Source organism: Drosophila arizonae, chromosome X, assembly GCF_054131065.1.
Source record: "Drosophila arizonae isolate 15081-1271.41 chromosome X, UAZ_ARI_1.0, whole genome shotgun sequence".
Classification (NCBI taxonomy): domain Eukaryota; kingdom Metazoa; phylum Arthropoda; class Insecta; order Diptera; family Drosophilidae; genus Drosophila; species Drosophila arizonae.
This window is the reverse complement of record NC_142927.1, coordinates 5,878,097-5,901,703: the sequence shown is the minus strand read 5'-3', so window position 1 is coordinate 5,901,703 and position 23,607 is coordinate 5,878,097. Positions and strand designations below refer to the sequence as shown.

The 23,607-nt window shown below is 41.9% G+C and overlaps 3 protein-coding genes across 5 annotated transcripts; 2 read left to right on the top strand and 1 right to left on the bottom strand.

The window, feature by feature from the left end:
- Positions 1 to 66: 66 nt before the first annotated feature.
- On the top strand, positions 67 to 1,277 carry LOC108619396 (uncharacterized). Its single transcript, XM_018015960.2, has 3 exons — positions 67 to 671; positions 728 to 847; positions 912 to 1,277. Exons 1-3 carry the CDS (start codon positions 363 to 365, stop codon positions 1,092 to 1,094), a joined length of 612 nt encoding a protein of 203 aa, XP_017871449.1. The 5' UTR covers positions 67 to 362; the 3' UTR covers positions 1,095 to 1,277.
- Positions 1,278 to 1,433: 156 nt separating this feature from the next.
- Positions 1,434 to 2,816, top strand: LOC108619394 (uncharacterized). The gene has a single exon (XM_018015957.2). It carries the CDS (start codon positions 1,453 to 1,455, stop codon positions 2,605 to 2,607), a length of 1,155 nt encoding a protein of 384 aa, XP_017871446.1. The 5' UTR covers positions 1,434 to 1,452; the 3' UTR covers positions 2,608 to 2,816.
- A 1,951-nt stretch (positions 2,817 to 4,767) lies between these two features.
- Fim (plastin-2 fimbrin) lies at positions 4,768 to 23,104 on the bottom strand. Of its 3 annotated transcripts, none has more exons than XM_089473953.1 (6): positions 12,106 to 12,261; positions 11,549 to 11,716; positions 7,596 to 8,706; positions 7,246 to 7,524; positions 5,783 to 6,036; positions 4,768 to 5,692 (listed from the first exon to the last, which is right to left on the bottom strand). In XM_089473953.1, the coding sequence occupies exons 2-6, from the start codon at positions 11,624 to 11,626 to the stop codon at positions 5,492 to 5,494; spliced, it is 1,923 nt and encodes a 640-aa protein (XP_089330079.1). In that variant the 5' UTR covers positions 11,627 to 11,716; positions 12,106 to 12,261; the 3' UTR covers positions 4,768 to 5,491. The 3 variants fall into 3 exon arrangements, with proteins under 3 accessions (XP_089330079.1, XP_089330080.1, XP_089330082.1); XM_089473954.1 differs by having other exon boundaries at positions 11,798 to 12,159; XM_089473956.1 differs by lacking the exons at positions 11,549 to 11,716; positions 12,106 to 12,261 and adding an exon at positions 22,241 to 23,104.
- Positions 23,105 to 23,607: the final 503 nt, after the last annotated feature.

Here is a 23,607-nt window from a genome sequence, read left to right as displayed (position 1 = left end):
GCCTTCGTATTCAAATCAAGCAGTTGCTTAAATATTTGTATTATGTATATTTGTAATTATATTTATATTTATATATTTGTTTATTGAAAATTTGGTATGCTCATTTAGTTTTTCATTTCGCGCAAGCCAAATTTGAACTTTTGTGCACACAATCATCGTATAATATTTTGTTATCGAGTACAAGTGTCATAGCATTCAGCTTGTCGTTGTCCACGAACAGCTGATAGCTGCACCATGCGCGGTCACACTCACACGACACATCATATTTGTTTTGCTTGTTTCTCTTTTGTGCCCCACTTACTTTTGCTGAACCCCATTCCCCCCTTCACAATATAAAAAGGTCTCAATTAAGCTCTGAACAAATGGTACTGCAACAAATTAAAATGCTCCTGTTGGGCATCGTTACGCTCTTCCGGCGCGCCCTCTGCTGCTTCTCGCGACGCCGCAAGCTTAGCCACAGCGGCGCCGACCAGCTCCAAGCCGTGACGATTGGCGATTTCCCAGCCACAGCGAAGCCGGCGACGTCGAGCAGTGGCGGCGCCAAGGAGCGCGACTGGAACTCGTGGGACGACAGTCCGCGCACCGTCGAGGAGCACATCGAACAGTATCGCCAGCGCATGGCCCAGCCGCCCACACCGCCCAAAGAAGAGCCCGAGCCGGACTTCTTCAGCGTAAGTGTATGCCAGAGGCGCTCCGAGCACACGCTCTCATTTCTGTTCATGTGCAGGAACTGACGCCAGTGATTAAGCCGCAGCCGAAATACTATCTGGACGATGCGGCGCCGACGCCAGCGCCCACAGACTTCTCAAGACTGAAGGCACAGGACATTGTGCCCATTAGTGTTAATGTAAGTAAAGCAGCGAGAGCAAGTGCATCTGTGCGCGGTCAACTGATCAAGGTTTGCTTTGCAGGCCGATCTCGAGGACTGGGTGGATGACAATGCCGGCGGCTGGGAGGAGCTGGATACCTCCCTGACGAAACAGATCATACGGGACAAACGGCGCGAGCTGCGACATCAGCGCCAGCCGCCGCCCAAAGCGCCGCAGCCGAGCATCGGTGCCCAGCGGATCAGCGATGTGCAGCGCATCGCGTAGTCCGCTGGCATCCGCCGGCATCTGCTCCAATCCATTCCACGATCCATTCGCCATCTATTTATCGACAAGAAGACAAAGTTTTAGCTACCAATTGGCCTTAGTTTAATGAACCCCGACTTGAGTTCTCTCTAGTTTTATTTCGCTTTTCGCCATGGTTGGGCACAATAAAGCGCCAGCCACGAATCTATGCCTTTCACTCGCACTTCCTCCAGTCGCCGTCGATTGCATTTCCTGACGCGCTGCGGTTTGCCATTGCCCAATCATCGGTGTCCAATTGGTTTGGCCACGCATCGCTGGATCGCCCGCTGGCTTATATAGGCTGCTGTCGCTCGAGGCAGCGCTTCAAATTGCAATCGAAATGTTGCTGCTGATGCTGGTGCTAGTCGGAGCGGTCGCTGGTGGCTACGATCACAGTGTCAACTACTGGCAGGCCTTTGCGCCGGGCAAGCTGCTGCAGCGGCTGGATGCGCTCACCAATGCCGATGACGTGCAGCCGGGTCGGGCTGAGGCTCTAGCGGCACAGCTGCCGGTGGCCCAGGCCAAGCTGGACGAGGATGCGGCCGATGACGATACGGATGCGGATGAACTGGAGACGGAAACAGATGCAGCTGATGATGATGACGTGGACGTGGAACTGGAGCCGAGTAGCCACAGCATCGAGGGCCATTCTGGCGAGGATTACGAGCGCAATTACGAGCAGTTTGTGCGGCAGTACTTCGATCGCATACCCGAGGACAGCGACGAGGATGCGGCCGAGCAGGAGGGGAGCGTTGAGTCCCAAGCCGAGGCAAGCAATCTGCAGCAGCAGCAGAAGCCCAAGCAGACGCAGCCGACTAGCTGCCGTCGCGTCCGTCGCCACGGCCAGCTGTGCGAAATATGCCGCGAGCCGCGCAACAACGAGGTCTCCGAGACGTGCAGCTACTCGCACGAGGAGCAGCCGGAGCAGTACGCCTACGGCAGTGGCAGCCAGTACAGGCGCTATCGGGACATAGCGCCCGAGGAGGATCAGAGCGAGGAGCAGCCAAGGCAGTCGATGCCGACGCCACGGCAGCGTCGCTATGGCAAGCGGCACACGACAATTGTGCAGCCAGCAGGAGGCGCCACCAGGAGCAGCACTCCCAGCAGCAGCAGCAGCGGCGAGAGCAGCAGCCTCTGCGAGCGTCGCCTGGTGGGCAAGAGCGTCTGCTACGAGTGCAAGGATGGCGGCGGACAGCAGCTGCGCCGCTGCTACGACGCGGAGCTGAATAAGCTGAGCAAGAGCAAGAGCAGCGCTCAGCCGCACGCCAGGCAGTCGCAGCAGCAGCGCATCTACAAGCGCACCATCAGCTACAGCTATGCCCAGGGCAGCCGCCAGGGCGATGGCGTTGACGATGGCCTGACCACAGCGGCTCCAGCTCTGGCCATGAATAGTACCGTTATGCCAGCGCTGGCCACGGGCGCATCCCCGCCTCCTGCTCGCCGGCTGACCAAAGTTGTGCGCCGACGTCTGCCAGCAAAAATTACTACTGCTTAGTGGGCGTGGCAATGGCAATGTTATACAAATCAATGTTTTTTATTTTTTCTTAATTTTTTTTTTTTTTCGTATAATCTAATCTGTATCTAATCTATATAAACATATATGCGTATATTGTAAGCTAAAACACTTGGCAAACGCCTATATTCCAGACAGCTTCAAGTTTTTTGAATAAAAGAACTAAAAAAAATAAATATATTTATATTTTATATTTTGGAAATTTCATAAGGTTTATTAAAGTTGAGGTATTCCTAGGCCTATATGCAAAATTAAATTTTTATAAATTCAACAGAAATTCTGTAATGATTTTTAACAAATTTTGTAAAACTTAGAATCTAGAAAATGAAAAAAAATTTCCAAAATTTCTAAATGCTAAACAATATACAATTCTAAAAAAAAAGAAAACAAAATTGAAATAAAAAATAGTTTGTGCAATTTCAAAATAAGATAAAATTAAAGCAAAAATAAACAAAATAATAATAATAAAAATAATAATAAATAATAATAAAAGTAAGAAAATAAAAAAAATTATTATATATGTATATTGTAAATAAATCGGAACAAAAAAAAAAAAAAATTAAAAACCTTGAAAACCTATATAAAACCTATATAAAAATATGTATATAATTTTGTTTACAAATAAGAATATCTCAGTCTTAACACTGAGGAGGTCCCGCTCTTTAAGTATAGTTTAAGGAACTTCTTTCCGATTCTAATTCTCTGTATTCCGAAATTCTCCAGCTCAGAAATCTTCAGAGATATTTATGCGTAGACTGAGGTGGTCCCTCTCCAGGTATAGTTCTTATTAGATCATCTTCATTGCTGTTATAATCCAAGTTTATTTTCCTTAAATCTGAAATTCTCTCTCTCTCTCTCTCTCTCTTTCGAATTACCTCAGCTTAACGTTGCTGATCAGCATTTAGCCTTTATGACGCATGGACTTTGCACACAAAAAAGCAAAGAAAAAAAATTATTAACTGAGATCACATTAGTTAGATAAGCCGTTGGCTGGATCCACGTGAGGGCGCTTATCAGGGCCAGGCGAATGCGATTGGCAACAATAATTGATTTCAGATTGTGTGACAATTTATGTATATATAATTGTTATATACACCCTATATGTCTATCATATATGTATGTGATTGGGTGGCGACACCTGCCCCCCTTTGGAGCAGCTGGCGAAAAGTGCTTACGACTCGAGATTGCATTCCATATATAATTGCTGTGCTCACAGAACGGCGATTCGCCTCACATAGCTCCACTCGAATCATAAAAGCAAAGGCGGGAACATTTTTAAATTAGCAGTTAAATTTGTTGTGCAATCAAATGAAATGTCAACGAATATGGTTTCTTGCTTCTTCTTCTTCTTCTTCTTCTGTTTTGTTTTCGTTTGTTTGCTTTATTTATTCATTTACTTTTTGCCTTTTCTAATACATCGTTATTATAAAATTCTGATTTCCACATTTCTGATCTGTCTGTCTGCTGGCCTCATTGCTCTAGGAAAACACAAAAATCCAGTGAGAGCCTGGCAGTCGGCCATTACCGACTGCTGAATACTCATTCACGACCATTCAGAAGCATTTTCCGATTTGCCACGCCCCCGATTGTGTACATATACATATCTTACAAGGCGATTGAGGATGTCACCATCTCTAGATCTAGAACTATATAAGCTTTTGCCACGCCCCTATAGATATATGCTTGAATTGTCAACGCGAATATATTCTTATATTCCGAATTTCAACTCTGTAGCTCTTCACGCCCCCACAGTGGGCGTATCGGAAAAATCTTGACACTTTTTTAGAGCAATTTCAAATCTATCTAGCGCATAGACGCATGGACAAGGGGACAGACAGACAAGCGGAAGGACATAGCACATATAACTAATATACCCATTTCATTTACGTGAATGAGTATACAAATAAAAGCTCGATTGTGGCGGCTATTGCTCTCTCGCTCACTGCTTGTGTGTGTGTCTGCCATCTCACTCTAATACGTAGCTGAAGAGGATGTATATACACAACTATATGCATATATCTATCGTGATATCTGTATGTATGTATGTTTGTGATTAAACAAAGCAATTTGTAGCAGCAGTAGAATGAAGTTAGCTCTTTTCATCTCAGGCAAACTCTAGATGCAAAAATAGATTTATGTGTATAAATATATATGCTTAGTATTTGTATGTATGTATAGGCGCACATATCGATATATGTATGTATGTATATATTACAATATATTTTAGTTACTGTTATTACAAATGTTTCTTGCACGCTCAACTCGGCGCCGAATCGTAGACGTAAACAGAAGAGGCCAAACCTTTATTTATAAAATAAGGTTTTGTTTTTGTTGTTTTCTTTTTCTTTTCTTTTTTTTTAGTTTATATAATTAAACAATACATTTATGTTAAAAAAAAAGTAGACATATTTTTTATATACACATTTAGTATATATAGTTATATATAAATTAACAACACAAAAGGTGTTGTGTGTGGGGGGGGATGTTGTTGTTGTTTCTTTTTTTTTTTTAAGATTTTCGCTCGTTTTTTCTTGTGTTAACTTTTTACGCTTAATTACAATAGCAAAAAAATAATACAATAATAATAATAATAATAATAAAAAAAAAATTCTAAAAGAACGTTACAAGAACAATTTGCAGCTCGTTGATGATGATTGTTGTTGTTGTTGTTGTTGCGCCACGAATTTTTGCTTTAGTTAGTTTCAGGTTGATTACGGCAAAGACACATTCCGTCCGTATTGCTTTCCGTTTGTTGTTTTTACAATTTGTTGTTGCTGTTTTGTTGTAGGTGTAATTGAGTTGTTGCTGTTGCTGTTGTTGTTGTTGGTGGTGGTGGTGGTGGTGGTGGTTCTGTTGTTGATGCCATTCAATTGCTGTTGTTGCTGTTGTTGTGGTTGTTCTGATCAACGCTGTCCATGTTGGGCACATAGTCGAGCGCCATCATGCAGGCAAAGACGGTCATCACCATCTTGGGCTTGACCTCGGTTATGTCCTCGGGCAGGGCATAGACACGGGCGCCAATCTTGCGCGCCATGGATATGGCATACTTGGCATTGGCCAGGTTGTCCTGAAAGCAGAAAATTTCAATTGAATATTGAATATTGAATATTGCATATTGTGAATTCCCATTGGCCATTGGCTAGCTGCGTCCACGTACCTCCTGTGTGCCGCTGGTGCGCACCAGCTCGTAGTTGATGCTGCCCTCCTTGATGGCATCGATGAGGTCGATCACGATCTTGCCATCGGCAATCGCTGGATCATTGAAGTTCTTCAACTGCGACTGCTTGCCGGCGTCGGAGAGGCGTGTGTTCACCCACTGCACGATCTCCTTCTCAATGATGGGATTGCCCGTGTTGGCCAGCCGGGAGAGAATCGACAGAGTGTAGGCGCGCATCAGCTGCCAGATCAGAGCTGCAAAAGAAACGGGAAAACGGGTTAGAGCTCGCCTAGACGCTCAGTAACATCAATTCAGTTTAGCCCAATAGAAGTCGAACTAATGCCCGACTGTTAAATACCCTGCCTAGAGTTTGTGCTTTGATATATTTGAATATAAAAATCTAAAATGCTCTAGAATTTGTACTATAAACTTGGAATGACGACAATATGGGATAGCTAGGAATATAGAATCAAAGATGAAACATTATCAACTTATTCTACTCAAGTCTCAAGCTTTAGCAGTGTATAAGATCACTGCTCTCAGGCGATTGGACAAAAGGACATGATTGGATCCTAGACTTATCTCGGCGAGAATATACATTCCCATCTTTAATAACCTTTAACAAGACATATGCTCTTAGGTTATAGCCTGAACATGATATAACATGCAAATCTCTAGCTTATTTTAATAATTATATACGTTAAAATTCTACTACAACTTTACGAAAAGTTTCCTGTGACCCTATCTTTGGCTATCTCTATATACTTATATCTGTATCGCTCCATCTTGTCTCTTCATTATCTCCATATATCTCTCTATATCTCTATTTCTCCATATTTCTATCTATTTATAAGTCTTCTTTTTATATTTCTATCTCTATACCTCTATAAACTGATATCTCTATTTCCCTCTTTCTCACTATCTGTCTTTATCGCTCTTTATATGTCTCTATAGCACTAAATCTCTATATCTATATAAAGATCTATCTATATCTCAATCTCTATATCTCTCTATATATATAGGGAAAGATCTCTCTATATGTCAATCTCTATATCTCTATAGCTCCATCTCTTTATATCCATATTTCCATAGTTCTTTCTTTCCATAAATATGTATGTCTATCTCTCTATAACTCTTCTCTTTATATTTCTATCTCTATATATCTATGTCTCAATATCTGTATCTCCCCAACTCTCTGACCCACTCTCTTTCTCCTTATCTTTCTCTATCTATCTACATATATCTATATGTCTATATCTCTCTATATCTACATATCTCTATCTCTCTATATATCTATCTCTTCATATTCCTATATCTCTATAATTATTCCACCCTTTCTCTTCTCTCTTTCTCCCTATTTCATTCTATATCTCCATATCTCTATATCTCTCTTCTTCTATCTTTCTCTCACAAAGCTTCGCTACTTCTCTATACAACTATCTCTCGTCCTGCTCTTTACATACCCAGCGTGAGCGTGGCATTGCCATCGTTCAGATCCTGTCCAGCGATGCCGACCAGCGAGAACTTCAACTGTTTGCCCAGATCAACGGCATAGTTGCAGTTCTCCAGCTTCTCCATGAACTTGCGCAGCGGGGTGAATCGCTTGTGGACGCGACTCCAATTGACGATGCCCGGTTTGATGACATCGAACAGCTGGAAGATGACCAGGCCGTCGGCCAGATCCGAGTACAGCCAGTTGACGTACGGCGCCACGCCCATCGAGTTCATCCAGTTGCGATAGGCTGCAAGGCAAAGACGAAGAAGAGGCAGATTAAACAGGGAATCGCAGACATCGGCAGAGATTCGGACTTACTCTTCTCCTCGCGCGTCTCCTCGATGGACTCGAGCCCCTCGATCTGCTCGGGCTTGTCCAGGCCGGGGTGATTGTTGAACAGATTGGCCACGAAGGCCAAGTTCAGCTTGTAGACGCCGTTGACGACATCCTGGGCCGTCAGGAAGCTGCGGCAGTTCAGCTTGGCCGCCTGCTGCAGCATGATCTCGGCGCGCTGCTGCAGATCGGACTCGCGCAACGCATCCAGATTGACGTCGGCCTCGTTGCCGGCTATCTGCTTGAGCAGATGCGAGTAGATCTCCGAGTCGACAATGTCCGACTGGAAGTTGGTGCAGCGGCGCGAGATGCCGGCGCGCTCCAAATGATGATTCACCCAGCGCAGCAGTATGGCCTCTGGCGACATTTTCATCAGATCCTCCAGTCGCTCATTGTCGAAGAGCAGGCCGGCCAGGCCGGGACAGCTGTCCAGGGTGATGTGACTGAACAGGCCAATGCGAATGATCTGCCAGAGCAGACCGAGCACCAGATGCGGCTTGCCCTTGGCCAGGTCGTGGGCATCGATGTTCACGATGTTGCAGCCAATGGCCTGCGAGGAGACGAGCGCCAGCGTTAGATTCTCGAACTCCCGGTAGACGGTCAGGTTCTTCTTGTTGATGGCGCGCTCGTCGATTGTGTCGGGGCAGGAGTGATTGATGATCTTGCACAGCAAGATGCCGTCGCTGATCGACTGGTAGAGCCGCTTGCCCTCCGGATCGATGGGCAGCAGATGCTGCAGGTCCTTGTCATGGCCCAGATTTGAGTTGATCCAGTCGGAGAAGGCCAGCTGCTCCTCGAGCCGCACCGAGTGTGTGGTGCCCTCGGACGATATGCTGGACATGCCGCCTAACGTCTCGAGGTTCTCCTTCTTGGACACAACCGTTTTGAATGTGCTCGCCACATCCTTGGACTTGAGGTCCAGGCAGAGCGTCTCGAACTCATCCAGATTCAGTTTGCCCTGATGCGCCGTGCGCTGTTTGCCTTTGAACTCGTCGATCATCTCGCGCACCTGGTAGCCGGGCAGCTTGAAGCCCACCTGATTTAGGGCGTCCTTCAGTTCGTTCAGATCGATGAAGCCATCGTTGTTCGCATCCAGCTGCAATCAGACAAGATCGAGACAGACACTGGGTTAATCTCAGCAACAACAATTCCGTGCCGTCATCGATTACAGCGACGATGACTAAGAGGCCCATCTTACTCATGGCCGCATTTCTAGTTCAATTCGCTGACTCAGCGCCTCCAATTTGCCTACGTACATAGCCCAGAGCGAGTGGACTGACTGATGCCAATGCTAAGCAGATGCCAGGCAACGATCAGCGATCGATCTAGTGCCGTAGTGGCATATGGATGTGTTTTATTTGAGACTCATTACCTCACCTATGTAAAGAGTGAGAGAGGCAGAGAGCAGCGATCCCACTCCCATTCCCATCTCTTGCTCCCCCCACTTTGATGGCTTCTCCGCTATCTTGGACGCTCTTATCAGCCGCCTTGATTAATTACCCGCCCTCGGCCAGCCCCAGTTTCGTCTTGCTTGCCATCACAGCAATTAGATCATTGGTAAATATCTTGCCAAGGCTTTCCCCAAGCACGCCCCCCTCCCAGCCACAGAGCCAGCCCCAAAGGCGCTTGCATATCATTTCACAGTGTCTGGAATTGATTATCGGACAGCTCAACTGACGTATGCGTCAATATATATATATATATTGAGAGAGAGGGAGAGAGAGAGATATATGTGTATACACCCCTATACACGTATGTATAGGTGCATGCGTAATCGAACTATCATTGTGACAGCTTAGCAAATCGTGCGCAATCGTTATCGATATCGGAATGCCTCAAACGTTGCGATCATCAGCATTGAAGTGGCATGCGTAATGCCGGAATGCCACAATACCGGAATGTGACAAGGTTTTTCCCTTTTTATATATGTATGTGTACGTATGTATATATATTTATGATAAATATAATTACATTTGTTATTATTTTTAAATTATTAATTTTAACAAAAATTATTTATATTATATTTATATTTATAGTGTTTAATATTTCATAATAATTATAGTAAAATGCACAAAAAAAATAGTGCAAGATGTATATAAGAATAAGCATAATTAAATTTATTAAAATATATATATATATATGTATATATATTTTTTATATATTATTTATATATATCATTTTATTTTTTATTTTTAATAATAAAGAAGAATATATATATATATATATATATATTTTTTTTTTTACTTTATATTTTATATATATTCTTATATTCTTTCCCTCTCTCCTTTTATTCTTTCTGTTTCCTCCCCCCCTTTGTCTCCTCTTTTTTTTCTTTTGCCTCCTTTTTCTCTTTGTCTCCTTTTCTCTTTCCTTTTCCTCTTCCCCTTCCCCCTGTCGTCTTCCACTTTTCCTCTCTCTTTCTCTCTCTACCCCACCCTCCTTTTTTTTCTGTGTTCTAAATATTTTAAATATTTTTTAAATGTTCTTATTAATTGTTTATTGTAATAAAATTATTCTTATATTCTTAGTCGTTTTTTTTATAAATTCAATCAATTTTTTTAACAAGATAAAGTAACCCATACTTATAATGCCATATTATAAATAAGCCAAACATCCTAAGCCACTTATTAATCTTGGGCCGTATCCGATGTATTAATAATAAGCCTTAAAAACTGAAACTAAAGTCCAGATTCAGTTCATAGAAATAAAAATTTTAATTCAAAAAAGTCTAGAAAATAAAAGATATAAGATGAAGAAATATATGATATAGTAGGCATTACTATTAAATGCTCTCAGATTGAAGAAACTTCTCCACAGGGAAGTACCTGATAATAATTTTGAAAACTATAGAAATTTCCATCAGGGAAATATTAATTCAAATCCCAGGCCAGCCTAGCCTAGTCCCATCCCCATCCATGGAGCTTTTATAGTGTGTGTCAAGTGGGTGATTGGCAATAGAGAATGTTATTCTGTTTTCTGTTTTCTGTTTTTTGCCCACCTCAATTGGAGAAGTGCAAACACATTTCGGTATGGGCCAAGGAACCGCAAGCGTTTCTGACTCTGGTGTGAAATTCTCATCATGGCCAGATATAGGCATGTATAAATGGTATGGCTTGTATGTATTTTGTGTTTGTGCTGTTTGGCTCGATGGCGTTGCTCATGATGATGATGATAATGATGATGATGATGACGATGTTGGCGGTTTCGTTCGTTTGCTTCGCGTTGCCCGATAAGATAAGTTTTGTGGTAAAATGGCAACAAAATCGAAAATAGCAGCATTTCAGTTATATGGTAATGCTTACGACCGCATATTGGTATATATATATGTATATATATACCTATATAAGGGCAGAAAGAATGGAAACGAATGACTGATGTGGTACCTGCACGGGTGGCCTAAATGGTCTAGGCCAAATAGTTTCGCTGTGATAACACCACGCACAGGCGAAATGGCCAGCCTGGAATGACTGACATTAAGCGGAAGTTCGATTTGGCCCTCTGGTCAGTTGATTGTGATTTCGAGGCGCGTGAACTTTATCAAAGGTGTTCACTGTGAATGTCTATAAAATACAACAACAACAGAGCGAATATTTTCTGCTGTTGCTGTTGTTGTTGGCGCTGTTCACCTGTCTGTGTTATCGATTCTGAAACGACCATAAAGTGTTCCCGACAACACAGTGGAGAGAGACAGAGAGAGCAAACACCTCTTGATTACGTGAGTCCGTGAGTAATAAAATACAAAATTTGATTTGAAATGGCAGAGGAAATATTCAAAAATGCAATTGCAAATGAGGTACTGGCGCCATCTAGATGTCGCACGCATGTCGACGTAACAGAGAACATGCGAAGGCAATGCAACTTGCATGATTATGTGGCGCCATCTAGATGTCGCCACCATATAAACACACACACACGCACATTTAGATACATGTACATACTTCGGGCAGCATCTCCTCCAGATTTTGTCTGAACTCCTCCACAGCCTGGTGGTGCTCAACGTTTAATATATCGGACATTTTTCTTTGATATTATTTATTTCGTTAGAACTTTTTTTGTATATTCGATTTGAATGTTCTCTTAAATTCTTGCGCTTAGCCACTTAATTTCTGAGCAAAATAAACAAAAACAAAACAGAAAAAAATTATGCGTGGATTAAGTAAATTGACTGAAGGCAAATACACACGCACACTTAGAAACGAAAACAAAAACAAAATCCACTGTTCAAGGAAAGGAAACAGAGTAAGGCAAAGAGCACGCAGGCACACACACGTGCACACACACACGGACGCGATCGATTTGAGAGCGCGGCACGAGTGCTTGGACGACAGGCGACAGAGCTTACAACACCGTTATGTGCAAAATCAATGAGAGCGCACGCGAACCGTAAATGCAACAAGAGCGTTGAAGCTTTGGCACAGGTCGCGAGCGAAAGCGAGAGAGCGAGAGAGCAATAAGGATTTATGGGAAATACACTGGAATTCAAATTGGAATTTACTCTGCGTTCCGGCGTTTTGCTGTGGGCGCCTCTGGACGAGCTGTACTACTAATTGAGCGCCTGACGCAGTGCGCACTATTTATGCCTTTTCTATTATCAGAAGGTAGCAGGCAGCAGGCAGAGGCAGAACCAACAGGCCCACTCGCTCATTCGCCCACCTCTCCCACAAATCGAACGCGCAGCAGGTTTTTTTTCTTCTCTATCTCTGCTTCTTTCATATTTGATAACGGCTGAGCGAGCAGCCGGCGGCAAATCGATCGCTGGAAGACCAAACCATATTGAAGAGCGTCTGTTTTTATGCCCTGAATCATCATACGTATGGATTGCCTCGCTCTTGCAGCACAACTTTGTTGTTGTTATTCTGATTATATTTCAGTATGGATATTATTGACAAATAGGAGTTAGTCACATTGCTTATTTTTACGAACCAAGCAAGCTCCATAAGTTTCATTTACTATATCGGAGTTAGTCATTGCGTTGAATGCCCCCCTTTTAATTTGCATATTTCAATTCGATTCAGTTTCATTTTTAATTAGCTTGACACTTGATTTCATTAAAAAGCAAAGTCATATGAGCTCACAATTAGCTTTTCTCAATGTGAGCGTGCATGTGTGTGTGTGTGTGTTTATTGGTATTTTGGTCATTCGCTCTGATAAGAGACAGCCAATCAGCTCAACCAAGCGAACAAACCAACAACAACAGCAAGCACTCGTATACCTTGCTCTACATTGTCAGTCAGTCAGTCAGTCAGTCAGTCAATCAGTCAATCAGTCAGTCAGTTAACAAGAATTGTAGCGATATCGATTAAGCATATCAGATTACATTCGATTAGCGCCTGTTGTTGTAATAGGGTTGTCATAACATTCGATCAGTTAAGCTGCACTTGTCCAAGATTCTAACTTGGGTTCGCCAGCCATAGGGCTTATCAAAATGTACTAAAACTAGACTAATTTTGGGTAATCTCTGTCAGATTATAGACTCGTAATCTGAGATTGAAATCCGTTAGAGAGAGTATATTTAATAGACTTGTGAGCAGAGTAAGGGCTTAATTTAAGCAGAAAAGAGCCAACTCTTTGCACTGTTATTGCTATGTTATTAAACTGTTATTGTTATATCTTATCTTATCGAGCTGTTATTATTATGTTATTGAACTAACTGCTCTCTAAAGCTCATCTAAATTGATTCGACCAAAAATAACAAAAAGTTTGCATATTTAGAGCATTCGCCGCTTGATCGATTGTTATGTAAATGTCCAAAAGTTCTTTCTCTTTTTTATTTCTTAAACAATATGAATATATTTCAACTGATTTTAGCGGAAACTGTGGCAACTCTTGTCGGAGTGCCAAAAAACCAAAAAAAAGAACCTTTGGAAAATTGCTTACGCATTGAAATTGTATCTCTGCTCGAATACCTTACGTAAGTCGATGTATTTGAAGTAGGTATGTAAGCGGTTATAACTCATATGTACTTCAGATATGATGAACGAAACGATTTGAGAGAGCGAATGAGAGAGGGAGAGAGAGAGAGAGCTGAGAGTGAACTCAACTAACATGTCATTTAAACGTAATTGGGTTTTTAATAGCCATTGTATCAGGCAGGGAATTATGTGCCAATTGCCGTTCGCCAACTGTGATGTGTTGTTAAACATAAATTTAAAAGCGTTTTGCCCAAAACAGATAAGAAACAATTTGTCGATAAGCAGTTAGTTAGTTATTTATTAAAACTCTAGCCTGAAAGACAGTTCAGCTTTGTTCTCGTCACTTCCCATAGTAAGTACATGATTCCCTTTCCCTCTATATAGTATTTACAGATGTCTGTTTCCTTGAGATATGCTCAGTTTTATTTGATTTCGGCTCGTGATGACGAGTCCCAAGTTCTCCATCCACACAAAGGCCTGGCATTGTTCTAGCTGAAAGTCTTTCAGTTCATGGACTTGCCAGCTGTTTAAATTAATTCTTTTGGTGGTCTACTTTTTACTGTGACTGTGCCTGTGTCTTGTGCCTGTGCACTGTGCTTGCACTTTATCGTTCTAGTCTGTTCATTGTTCTGCAACGCTTTCCATTCCATTCATTTCAGCTGACAGCAGGTTAACATTTCATATATGTATAGTATATACTACGTATTGCTTACAATTGTGTTTAAACAGCTTTCGATTTACGTGCGGTGCATTCATCAATTGCTCCAATTCATAAATGCGACTAAGCTTCCAAATTATCGATGGCATAACGATAACATTTTGGAATACATTTTTCCCACATTTCTTACATGATTATATAATATACGATAATATATGCAAATTTCTACACATTTATCAATTGCAAAAATGTTTGGCATTTGCATAAATATACTAGGTAAGTCAATTAATATAAGCTAATGGCACTTGACATTGTTAGTGTTGAATAACTGTCTATAATCAATTTAGAATTTATTTTGTATACCCTGAACTCATTGAAAATGCGCATTCAGGGTTGATTCGTTTTGTGTAAATGTATGTAGCAGGTGGAAGAAGGTGCGACAGAGACTATAGAGTATATACATTCGTGATAAGGAGGAGCAGCTGAGTCGATCTAGGCTTATACATCAGGCCTAGGCCTCCAGTTTATGTGGCTTACAAGATCACAGCCTTCGTACTTGGAATCTCATAAGTCACAAAGGCTAGAGTACTAGACCTAGGACCTAGAGCTAAATACCTTTCTTTGAAATATGTAATGAATGTGCTAAATCACATTCAAATCTGAAGGAAAGGTATCTACCCCTAGCTCTAGGTTTAGTACTCTAGCTATATTGACTATTGTTATGTATAATAATGTCATATATTATAACTAGATTTCATTGTCATGCTTCAAAATTTGTTTAAAGTCTATCTAGAAGAAAATGTATACAACAATGAAGTTCCCATAGTAAAGTCCGTAGGAGCAGCTCAAGAGAGAGCGAGAGCCTATGCTTTTCTGTGTGTGTGTGTGTGAGTGAGTGCGTGCTTGAGACTATCTGTGTGTGTTTGTGTGCGTATGTGAGGATGTGTATGTCTTTGTTAAAGTGCAAAATGCTTCAAATAGCAAATTCGCACAGTGTTTAGAGTATTTCCAAGTCAAGCACTACCAACACTAGATCACTCGCATGTTTACCTCTCAATTAATAACATACATTAGTGGACTAAGCTGAGCTGTGACAAAAATGAGTCAAACATGTCATGTGTGCATCTATCTCTCTGTCTATGTCGCTCTGTAAGCGTACGAGTTGGAAAGGTACTTTTTATTTACCTTGAGCTCTGGCAAGTTCAAGTACGTTTCTTGGCCTTTCCACTGTCATTGCATAGAGCCACTTTGTTGGCTCACAGTTAGAGCGAGAAGACAGAAGAGAAGAGAACAGCCAAGAAGGTAAGCCAGGTAAAGAGGTCACAATGGAACGGCATACGGCCAACACTTACACACACGCACCGTAATTATGATTCTTTTGACAAAGAGACGACGCGCGAAAGTTTTGTTAATGAACTTTAGCTGTGATTGTCAGTTGGAGTCAATTTACGGCAAATGAAGTTCATTAGCGGGCCAAAAGATGCTAAACGCTATTTATAGTCTTTGCCTCTGCCTTTACCGCCGCCTCTACCGCCCCTCTACATCGTTCATTCTCCTTTGGACACTGGCCTTTAGTAGCTTAGTTATTACCTGTTTGAGCATGCGTTCGGGTCATGTCTAATGACATGTCGCGGCTTTAATGGCTGCCCTCTGTGACGCAAACAACTCGTTTTTGCTTCCCCCACCCACCAAGAGGGAGCTACGAAATTGCCCTCAATATAGTGCACAGTTATGTATTCACACGCACACTCGTAGAGCTCTATATATGTATGTATGTATGGCTCTCTATGCATTGTATTTATCGCATTTGTACTTTGTTATGGTCTTATTTCTGTTGTTGCTATTTTTCGCTTTCGTTGAACCGGTTTCGTGGCCTGGAACCAGTTCACTAGTCAAATTCCAATTGCTCATGCCAGGCACGAACCTTTGTGGCAGCAGCTTGCGGGGCTTTAATGCTGGCCCAAACTGCATGCAGCTCCAGCTCCAGCGCCAGCTCGAGCTCGAGCTCCAGCTGAAACTCCAACTCCAACTGAAGCCCGACCTCGACAACAAAGGCGGCATTACATCAGCGCTTGACGTTGATTGAATCGACAACATCAGCATCAGCATCGGCATCGGCATCGGCACCGCTGACTAACTCGAACAGCATTGAAAACATGTTAATCAACACTGTCACAGTCAAAGTGTGTTGTAGTTGAGTATCTAGCGAACATATCTATGCATGCCACAGAGCATAGCTCATTGCCAGTCGATCGTAAATAGTCAAAGGAAATCAATTGAACAAAAATTAATAATGAGCCCAGCCCAGCCCAGCCCAGCCCATGATTATGCATATGCCAATCTATTTACAGTTCTTGCTGTCTCAGTCAACTAAATGGCTTTAAGTACAGGGGCAGGGAAAGACTATCATAGAAAGTAGTTGACACCCGACAAAAGTGAGCATTGACTTGTTCAATTGTATGTGGAGACTGTTATTTGTTCTTTACCATATTGTTTAACTATATTGCTGATAAATTATTGCGAGTATTCTCAATAAGATTAGTGTACGTGTTATCGATTTATCGAAATTTATGTCATACTAACGTCGACAAGTTCCTTTACATCCTTCCATTTCAGCCCAAGCCTTAAAGTGGCTCACTCCATCTATAACTCTATCAAGCCACAGCCATATAATGCCGCAGTCACAATAACCACCCCAAGATTTTCACATTTTCCAGCACCCATAACTCAAGCGATCTATGATAGGCCGACGCCTTGCTACGATTGGGGAGATCAAGAGGGCAGCGGAGCAGTGTTTCGAGCGTGGGAAAAACACATTTACACAATTCTCTAACATCGAATAGCTATTACATATTAATTTGTGGTTAAAGGGGGCGTGGTATCCGAAAGCTAACAACTATAAAATCTTTGTATACATTACATGGATCTGCACAGTAAATCTGAAGCCTCCCTCCCTGTTAGTATTCAATTTTCGCTTAAAAAACTAAGGTAACTTATTGATTATTATCGATAATAAAAAAATGGTTTGATTTATCGAAAAAAATATGACAAACTCGTACTGCATTTGGTATACAAGATTATATAGTGAAATTTCAAGTCTTTAGCTTTTGAGGCTTACGAGATCTCGGCGCTCATATGCTAGATAAACTCAGCTACGACAGCTATACATTTTTCCATATAATAATAATAATTTAGTCAAAACTAATCAAATGTATAATAATAATTTGTATATTGATTTATATTTTAATAATCACAATTTGTACATATGCCAATAGTTAAATTAAAAATAATGATAACGTTATACTAATTTCATTGTTCATAACAATACATTTATATAATTAAATATAAATGAAAAAACTCTCTCTCTAATTTGTTTATTGACAATTTTGTCACCTGCACCAGCGTCCAGTGCGTTGTCAATTCGTGTTGTCGTCTTCATCAACTTTATTATTGTTGTTGTTGCTGATGTTGTTGTTGTTATTGTTGTTGTTGTTATCGTGGAAGTCAATTGATATTTGTAACACGTACAGCAAATTTGACTCTGCTTGTCGACTCGAGTCGACTCAACTCAACTCGAGTCGAGTCGAGTCGAGTCGCGCTTGCATGTAATAAATTTTTATGTAGAAATTGGCAATGCGACCAACAAGATAAAGAGTCGAGCATTATGCACACACAGAGAGAGAGAGAGAGAGAGAGACAGAGACAGACTGAGAGAGAGAGAGAGGTAGACACTACTTACTCGGCAAGCTAAGTGAATTGTATAATCAGTAGTGACACATATCCGCCGCATAGACAAGCCCAATGACCACTTGCCCCTGGCCACGGACTCGACACTTTGTAGGTTTGTATTAATATTTTTGTTGTTTTTTTTTTTTTTTTTTTTTAGTGCGAGGCGTGGCCCTTGCCGGGGACTGATTGCAATTTGTTGTGCATGAAACATAATACAGTATGTATATTAGTCACAAGGATAAATGACGACTAAATGACTCAGCCAAATGGGGAAACTACGCGCGAACAGACGGAACTCATAATAGAGTCGAGACTTACCGATTTATGGGAGGGTAGCGAAGGGTGGGGCAGTGTGGGGGCAGTGTGGGGTATGAGGGGGCAGACGGTCAGCACACACACCCTGAGGGCGTGTGTTAATTAGTGTAAACGCCGCTTGGCCGCATGACAAATTAACAGTTAGCTAGTAGCTGCGTCGCTGCTGCTGCCAGCCCCAACAAATATTGGTAATGAGGCAGTAAATCGTTCGTTGTCTCTGTTTACATGGGTACGCCTCTGCCGCTGGCCCTGCCCCTTCCCCTGCCTCTCCCGCCCACGCTGTCTCCCAGTCACCCTCCATCTCCCTCGCTCTTTGTGCAAAGTGAAAACTCGCCAGGCAAATAAACTGATCAAAATATATACACACATGCATATACAACATATACTTTGGGAGTGCAACAACACACACATACACACATGTATAAACGTTGTTATCGTCGCCATAAAGTAACTGGTAATCCGAGTTCAAGGAACTCTGCACGCAAAAACAAAAAAACCAAAAGAAAGCTTAAAAAAAAAAAAAACTTTTGCATAAGGACAAACGACAAGTGACAGCTCCAAAAAAGAGAGAGAAAAAAAAACAGTCAGACAAAGAGACGGACAGAGTTGCCACACAGCTGGCATGCGATGCAATAAACGCATTAAAAATCACTTTCGCTGCAGCGAACAGTGGGGCCAAGGCCGTTATGACCAAACTGAAATCTATATTAGGCTAAATATACTTTTAGGACACTATATAACTGCGAAAGCCATAAAAAAAAAACAACGCCAGGAGACGTTCGTTCCATTCCCCATAGGTGGATTTACAACTAATATTAGTACTAGGATATTGTAAATATATATTGAAGTATTTATATACATAAATTTATTATCATCGTTTCATATGCTGTTGAAAACATTATGTTTATCACAAAATTTAGTTGTACAACATTTAATGCTTAGTGGAAATACTTTTCATGTTTGGGAAATATTATAGCATTATATAACGTAAGACCTTCGGGATTTGAGCTCGCGCTTGGTTTATGGTTTATGAGAAAAAAAAGATATAGTTTTTAATACAAATTGTTATTGTATAAGTGCATAATAAATAAGCATTTATGCATATATTATAGTTATTGATTTCTTTACGCTTATCACGTATTTTACAGTTAGCACACATACACATACACACGGACACAGTGTGCACAGTAAATATGTAAATTTGCTTTCTTAATTTTGCTGCATTTCAAATTCCAATAGCACTGATGTCATATGTTATATGCACATGCATACACACACACACACACATACACACACACATAAGCATATGTATGCATGCCTGCATTTATTGTTATCTACATGACAAATACATAGGCGAAATCGTTTGTTTCAATTTGAATGCAACACGAGCCACTGTGCTGCTCGTGTTGCACGACTTTTGAATGGCACTGTAAATCGTTTTGCATATGCATTAATAAAACGATGGAACGTCATATGGGCTTTGTCTAAATGTAAAGAATGCTTAAGTGGATGCATAAGTAGCGTTCTCCTTAAATGTGCCCCATCTCTCTCTCTCTCTCTCTCCCTCTCACTCGGTAGGCAGTGCCCTTTGCACTTAGAGTGCACTTGATAAAAGCCATGCCACAGCAGCTACGCAAACAACAACCGCAATTGTTATTGTTGTTGTTGCTGAGAATGGGCACAGAAGAAAAGAAAATAAAAACAACAACTGCGCAGACCTAATAAACGCAGCTCGATGAATTATGTGCTGCCCGTCTCTATTCAACATAAGACATGCATGCACGAAGTAAGCGGGCTGATAAACCATAAAAGTACGTATGCATGTATGCATAAAGCATGCATTCACACACACACACACACACATACTCACATACTCACACATAAACTCTCTCACTCCCTCCCTCTATCACAAAATGCAAGACTTTGCAGCAATTACTGCTGACACTCCCACACACACACGCACACGAACCGACGCAAAGACAAACAACAGCAAATGCTTTGTGCGCGAGTGTGGCAACTCTGTCTCTGATTGACATAAACAAAAGCAGAGTCAAAAGCAAAGCGGCGGCCACTTAAATGCGGAACAAGTCCCGACCTCGTGCGCTCTCTGTCACTCTTATGCCTGTGTGCCTGCATTAGTCATTCGGCGCAGCAGCAAAAGCTCTGATTAATAAAATCAACAGCAACAACAACAATAACAAAATCCACATTTAAGTGTCAATCAACGCGAGAGCCAGTATAATTTAGCCTGCCACCGCCTACGCTGCACTCATTGTTATTTTAAGCAGCGCTCCTCTCGCTCTCGCTGGTTCTCTCACTCCTCCTCCACCTCCTCCTCTTACTCGGTTAGTTTCATTTGTCCTTTTTATCGTTTCGCTTGCCACGCAGATTTATGTATAAGTACGCGCGCGAGCGCGCTCGTAACAATGCCACATTGTGTTTTGATTAACGCTACGCGCGTGCGCTCCCGCGCCGCTTGCTTAACTGTTAGCAAACGCAAATGCATTAAGCGGTGAGTGGGCGGACGAAGACGAGGCAATAGCAATTACAGTTGGCAAATCGAAAAGCTACACCTGAAAACTATTAAATGTGTGAGACAACTGTGCACGTGTGTATGTCTGTCTCGGTATGCGTGTGTCTATGTGTGTGTGGGTGTAAATACTCGAAAGAAATTGTACACAATTACTGTTGCCCCTTGAACCAGACAGCGGGGCCAAAGCAACGTCGCTGCTGATGTACTACAGTGGTAGCTCGCTTAGTCAGACAGCTCAACAGCTGCGACTAGGTCAGCGCAATATGTAAATTTATTGGAATCTATGCAATTGTATGTGTGTGTGTATATGTATGTGCTATTAGTGCACATTTTTCATAACACTGCAACATAGCAAACACATGCATATTCGCCTAGCAGAGTTTCTACTGTAGTTGCTCTTCGACTTTGGCTTGCTGTTGTCGCTGAGTCGTAGTTTTTCACGCTCTCCCATCTTTGCCAGAGCCGCCGTCTCTGCCTCTCTGTCTTCGTCTATGCCTTCACCGCTGTCTGTGTATGTGTGCGTGTGTGTTTTTATTTTAAGCTGAAACTGGTTTTTGTTTGCCTTCTTTGCGCTCTGTCGTGTTGTCATACTATGAAAATACTTTAGCCCATACCCACATACAAACATTACTCCTATGTGTGCGTATGAGTGTGTGTCTGTGTGTATTATTCAAATGTTATTTTCGCGAAATTCATATGGAATTCCAAGTAAAGTGAAAGAAGCATGCGTTGTTGTCTTGGCCGTTGCCTAGTTTGACGAGGATTAGTCATGTGGGTGTCGAAGGTGGGGGGCAGGCTGGCACAGACATTGAACTTGTGCGTCAGCAGGGGCAAGCAGCGCATGCGCTGCTGCTGAGCTGCTGCGTTGCTGCGTTGATACGCTGTGGCTGTGGCTGTGTCTCTTGATTTGATTTTGCACTCTGGCTCTTCTGCATGCACGGCCAGAGCACAAGACATGGCGCGGCCACCACCCAAGGGAACTTATTTTTCCCCCATGCACTGCGCTGCGCTCCCCCACGCACACACATACACAAACAGACACACATACATACACAAAAGTATATGTATATTTATATACATATCTGTATAAGTGTATGCATGCGCTTGGTGGCGCATTACCGTTAGTTGTTGTTGATGTCGCTCTCTTCATGGGGGGTTGTTGAAGGCCATTGTCGCTGTCGCTATCGCTGCTGCTGCTGTTGCTGCCGCGGTCGACGCCGACGCCGACGCCCACATGCACCGGTTAACGGTTTTGCGACGCAGCCTTTAAGTGACTCATGCAATTGGGATACGAATTCAAGCCCAGCCCCAAAAGCCTTTCTACACTGTCGCCCAAAATATATCATACACTTGCACATATCGATCTAACACAAGAGATTATATAGATGTATGTATGTATATGCATATATGCATACATATTCATATTTAATTATATAGTTGTATATGTAAGTTATGCTAAGCGCCGTTTTGATTCTAAACTCACCTCTGTAAATTTCTCTTTTATCTCGGCCTTTTCATCATTGGATAAAGTTTTTGTAAATTTGTTTAATGTTGCCATTTTGTTGCTGTTGTTGTTGGTAGTGCTGGTTGGTGTTGTTCTCGTTGGTGTTGCTTTTTCTTAATTGTTATATTGGCTATTAGTTAAATAAATTATAGTTAATTTCACTTTATCGCCACAGTCGCGTTGCCTCTGCCACTGCCTCGGTCGCTGTCGCAGTTGCTGTTGTTGTCGCCGTTTTGCCGCTCTCTTATTGTTTTTGTTGTGCGAAAAACTGCGCTTGCTGCGTTGCGTCGCTGCCGTCTTCTTATGTGTTGTTGTACTGGTGGTGGGTTTGTTTGCCCGCTACAGAAGAAGGAGATGAAGATGGGTTTTGGGGGGAGGCAGCAGTGACACTTTCTTTTGGGTGGCGTTGGCGGTTGTGTTGGCGGCGGCGGCTTTTATTTATGGCTGTTATTGTTGTTAATTCTTTTACACGCTACTGCGCTGGATAATTGCTATTTTGCTATTTCGCTATTTATTTTCCAATTTTTGTGTTCTCCTCTTTCTTTCGATCTATGTTTTGGCACACGATGCACGACTTTTTTGCACTTAACAAAATATATATCTATAGATGTATATAAGCCCAACAAATCTGGTCCCACTCTCCACTTGTATTTACACGACGCCGAAAGCTCAGCTTATTGCTTATTTTGGTTATTATTCGGCTGTAGCGGGATTGCCGGCTTTTGTTTGCGTACACTTTCTTATATAGCAATCAATAACAATAACTCGACAACTTTATATATTGCTGGCGGGGCACACCAACCATGCGCAAGAAAGTCTGAATTAAAACTGATATGGCGTTTAGCAGTGTGCCCGCTAATCGCATACAAGAAGATATACATAAAATACTAAAACTTACATTTGAATGTCGTACACAAAAAAATACCCAGCGAAATTTGAAAACAGGCTGTTACGCTGTTACAATAACTGTTCATTACTGGGTTATTAGAAATTACTAGAATATTGACTGTATAATTAAAATAAGTTAGTAACCAGAGCTAATAACCGTTTCTGAAACACCTTATAATATATTTTATTAAATGTGAATTGCGTTCTTAATTTAAGAATTAACATGGGAACAGTTAATGGCGCTAATGGAAGTTAACATAATTCTGTTAACGCAAATTTGAGCCGCTAATATGCGGGTAGAGATATTTATGTTAGGCTGATTATTTAATTCAGAATCTATAATTTTGAAAAACAACATGTGAGCAGCATATCTCGTAACTGTAAGAATGCTGTTATTATTTATAATTTTAAAGTGAGTGCTTAATTTTAAAATTGTCGTGGGAACAGCTAATGGCGCT

Bases quoted from the DNA above. Each gene is read 5' to 3' on its own strand.
- LOC108619396 (XM_018015960.2), top strand. From the start codon at position 363: ATGGTACTGCAACAAATTAAAATGCTCCTGTTGGGCATCGTTACGCTC. The intron at 672-727 runs GTAAGTGTATGC...GTTCATGTGCAG, and splicing joins CCGAGCCGGACTTCTTCAGC to GAACTGACGCCAGTGATTAA. The intron at 848-911 runs GTAAGTAAAGCA...TTTGCTTTGCAG, and splicing joins TTGTGCCCATTAGTGTTAAT to GCCGATCTCGAGGACTGGGT.
- LOC108619394 (XM_018015957.2), top strand. From the start codon at position 1,453: ATGTTGCTGCTGATGCTGGTGCTAGTCGGAGCGGTCGCTGGTGGCTAC.
- Fim (XM_089473953.1), bottom strand. From the start codon at position 11,626: ATGTCCGATATATTAAACGTTGAGCACCACCAGGCTGTGGAGGAGTTC. The intron at 8,707-11,548 runs GTATGTACATGT...GTCTGATTGCAG, and splicing joins TGGAGGAGATGCTGCCCGAA to CTGGATGCGAACAACGATGG. The intron at 5,693-5,782 runs GTACGTGGACGC...TTCTGCTTTCAG, and splicing joins GCACCAGCGGCACACAGGAG to GACAACCTGGCCAATGCCAA.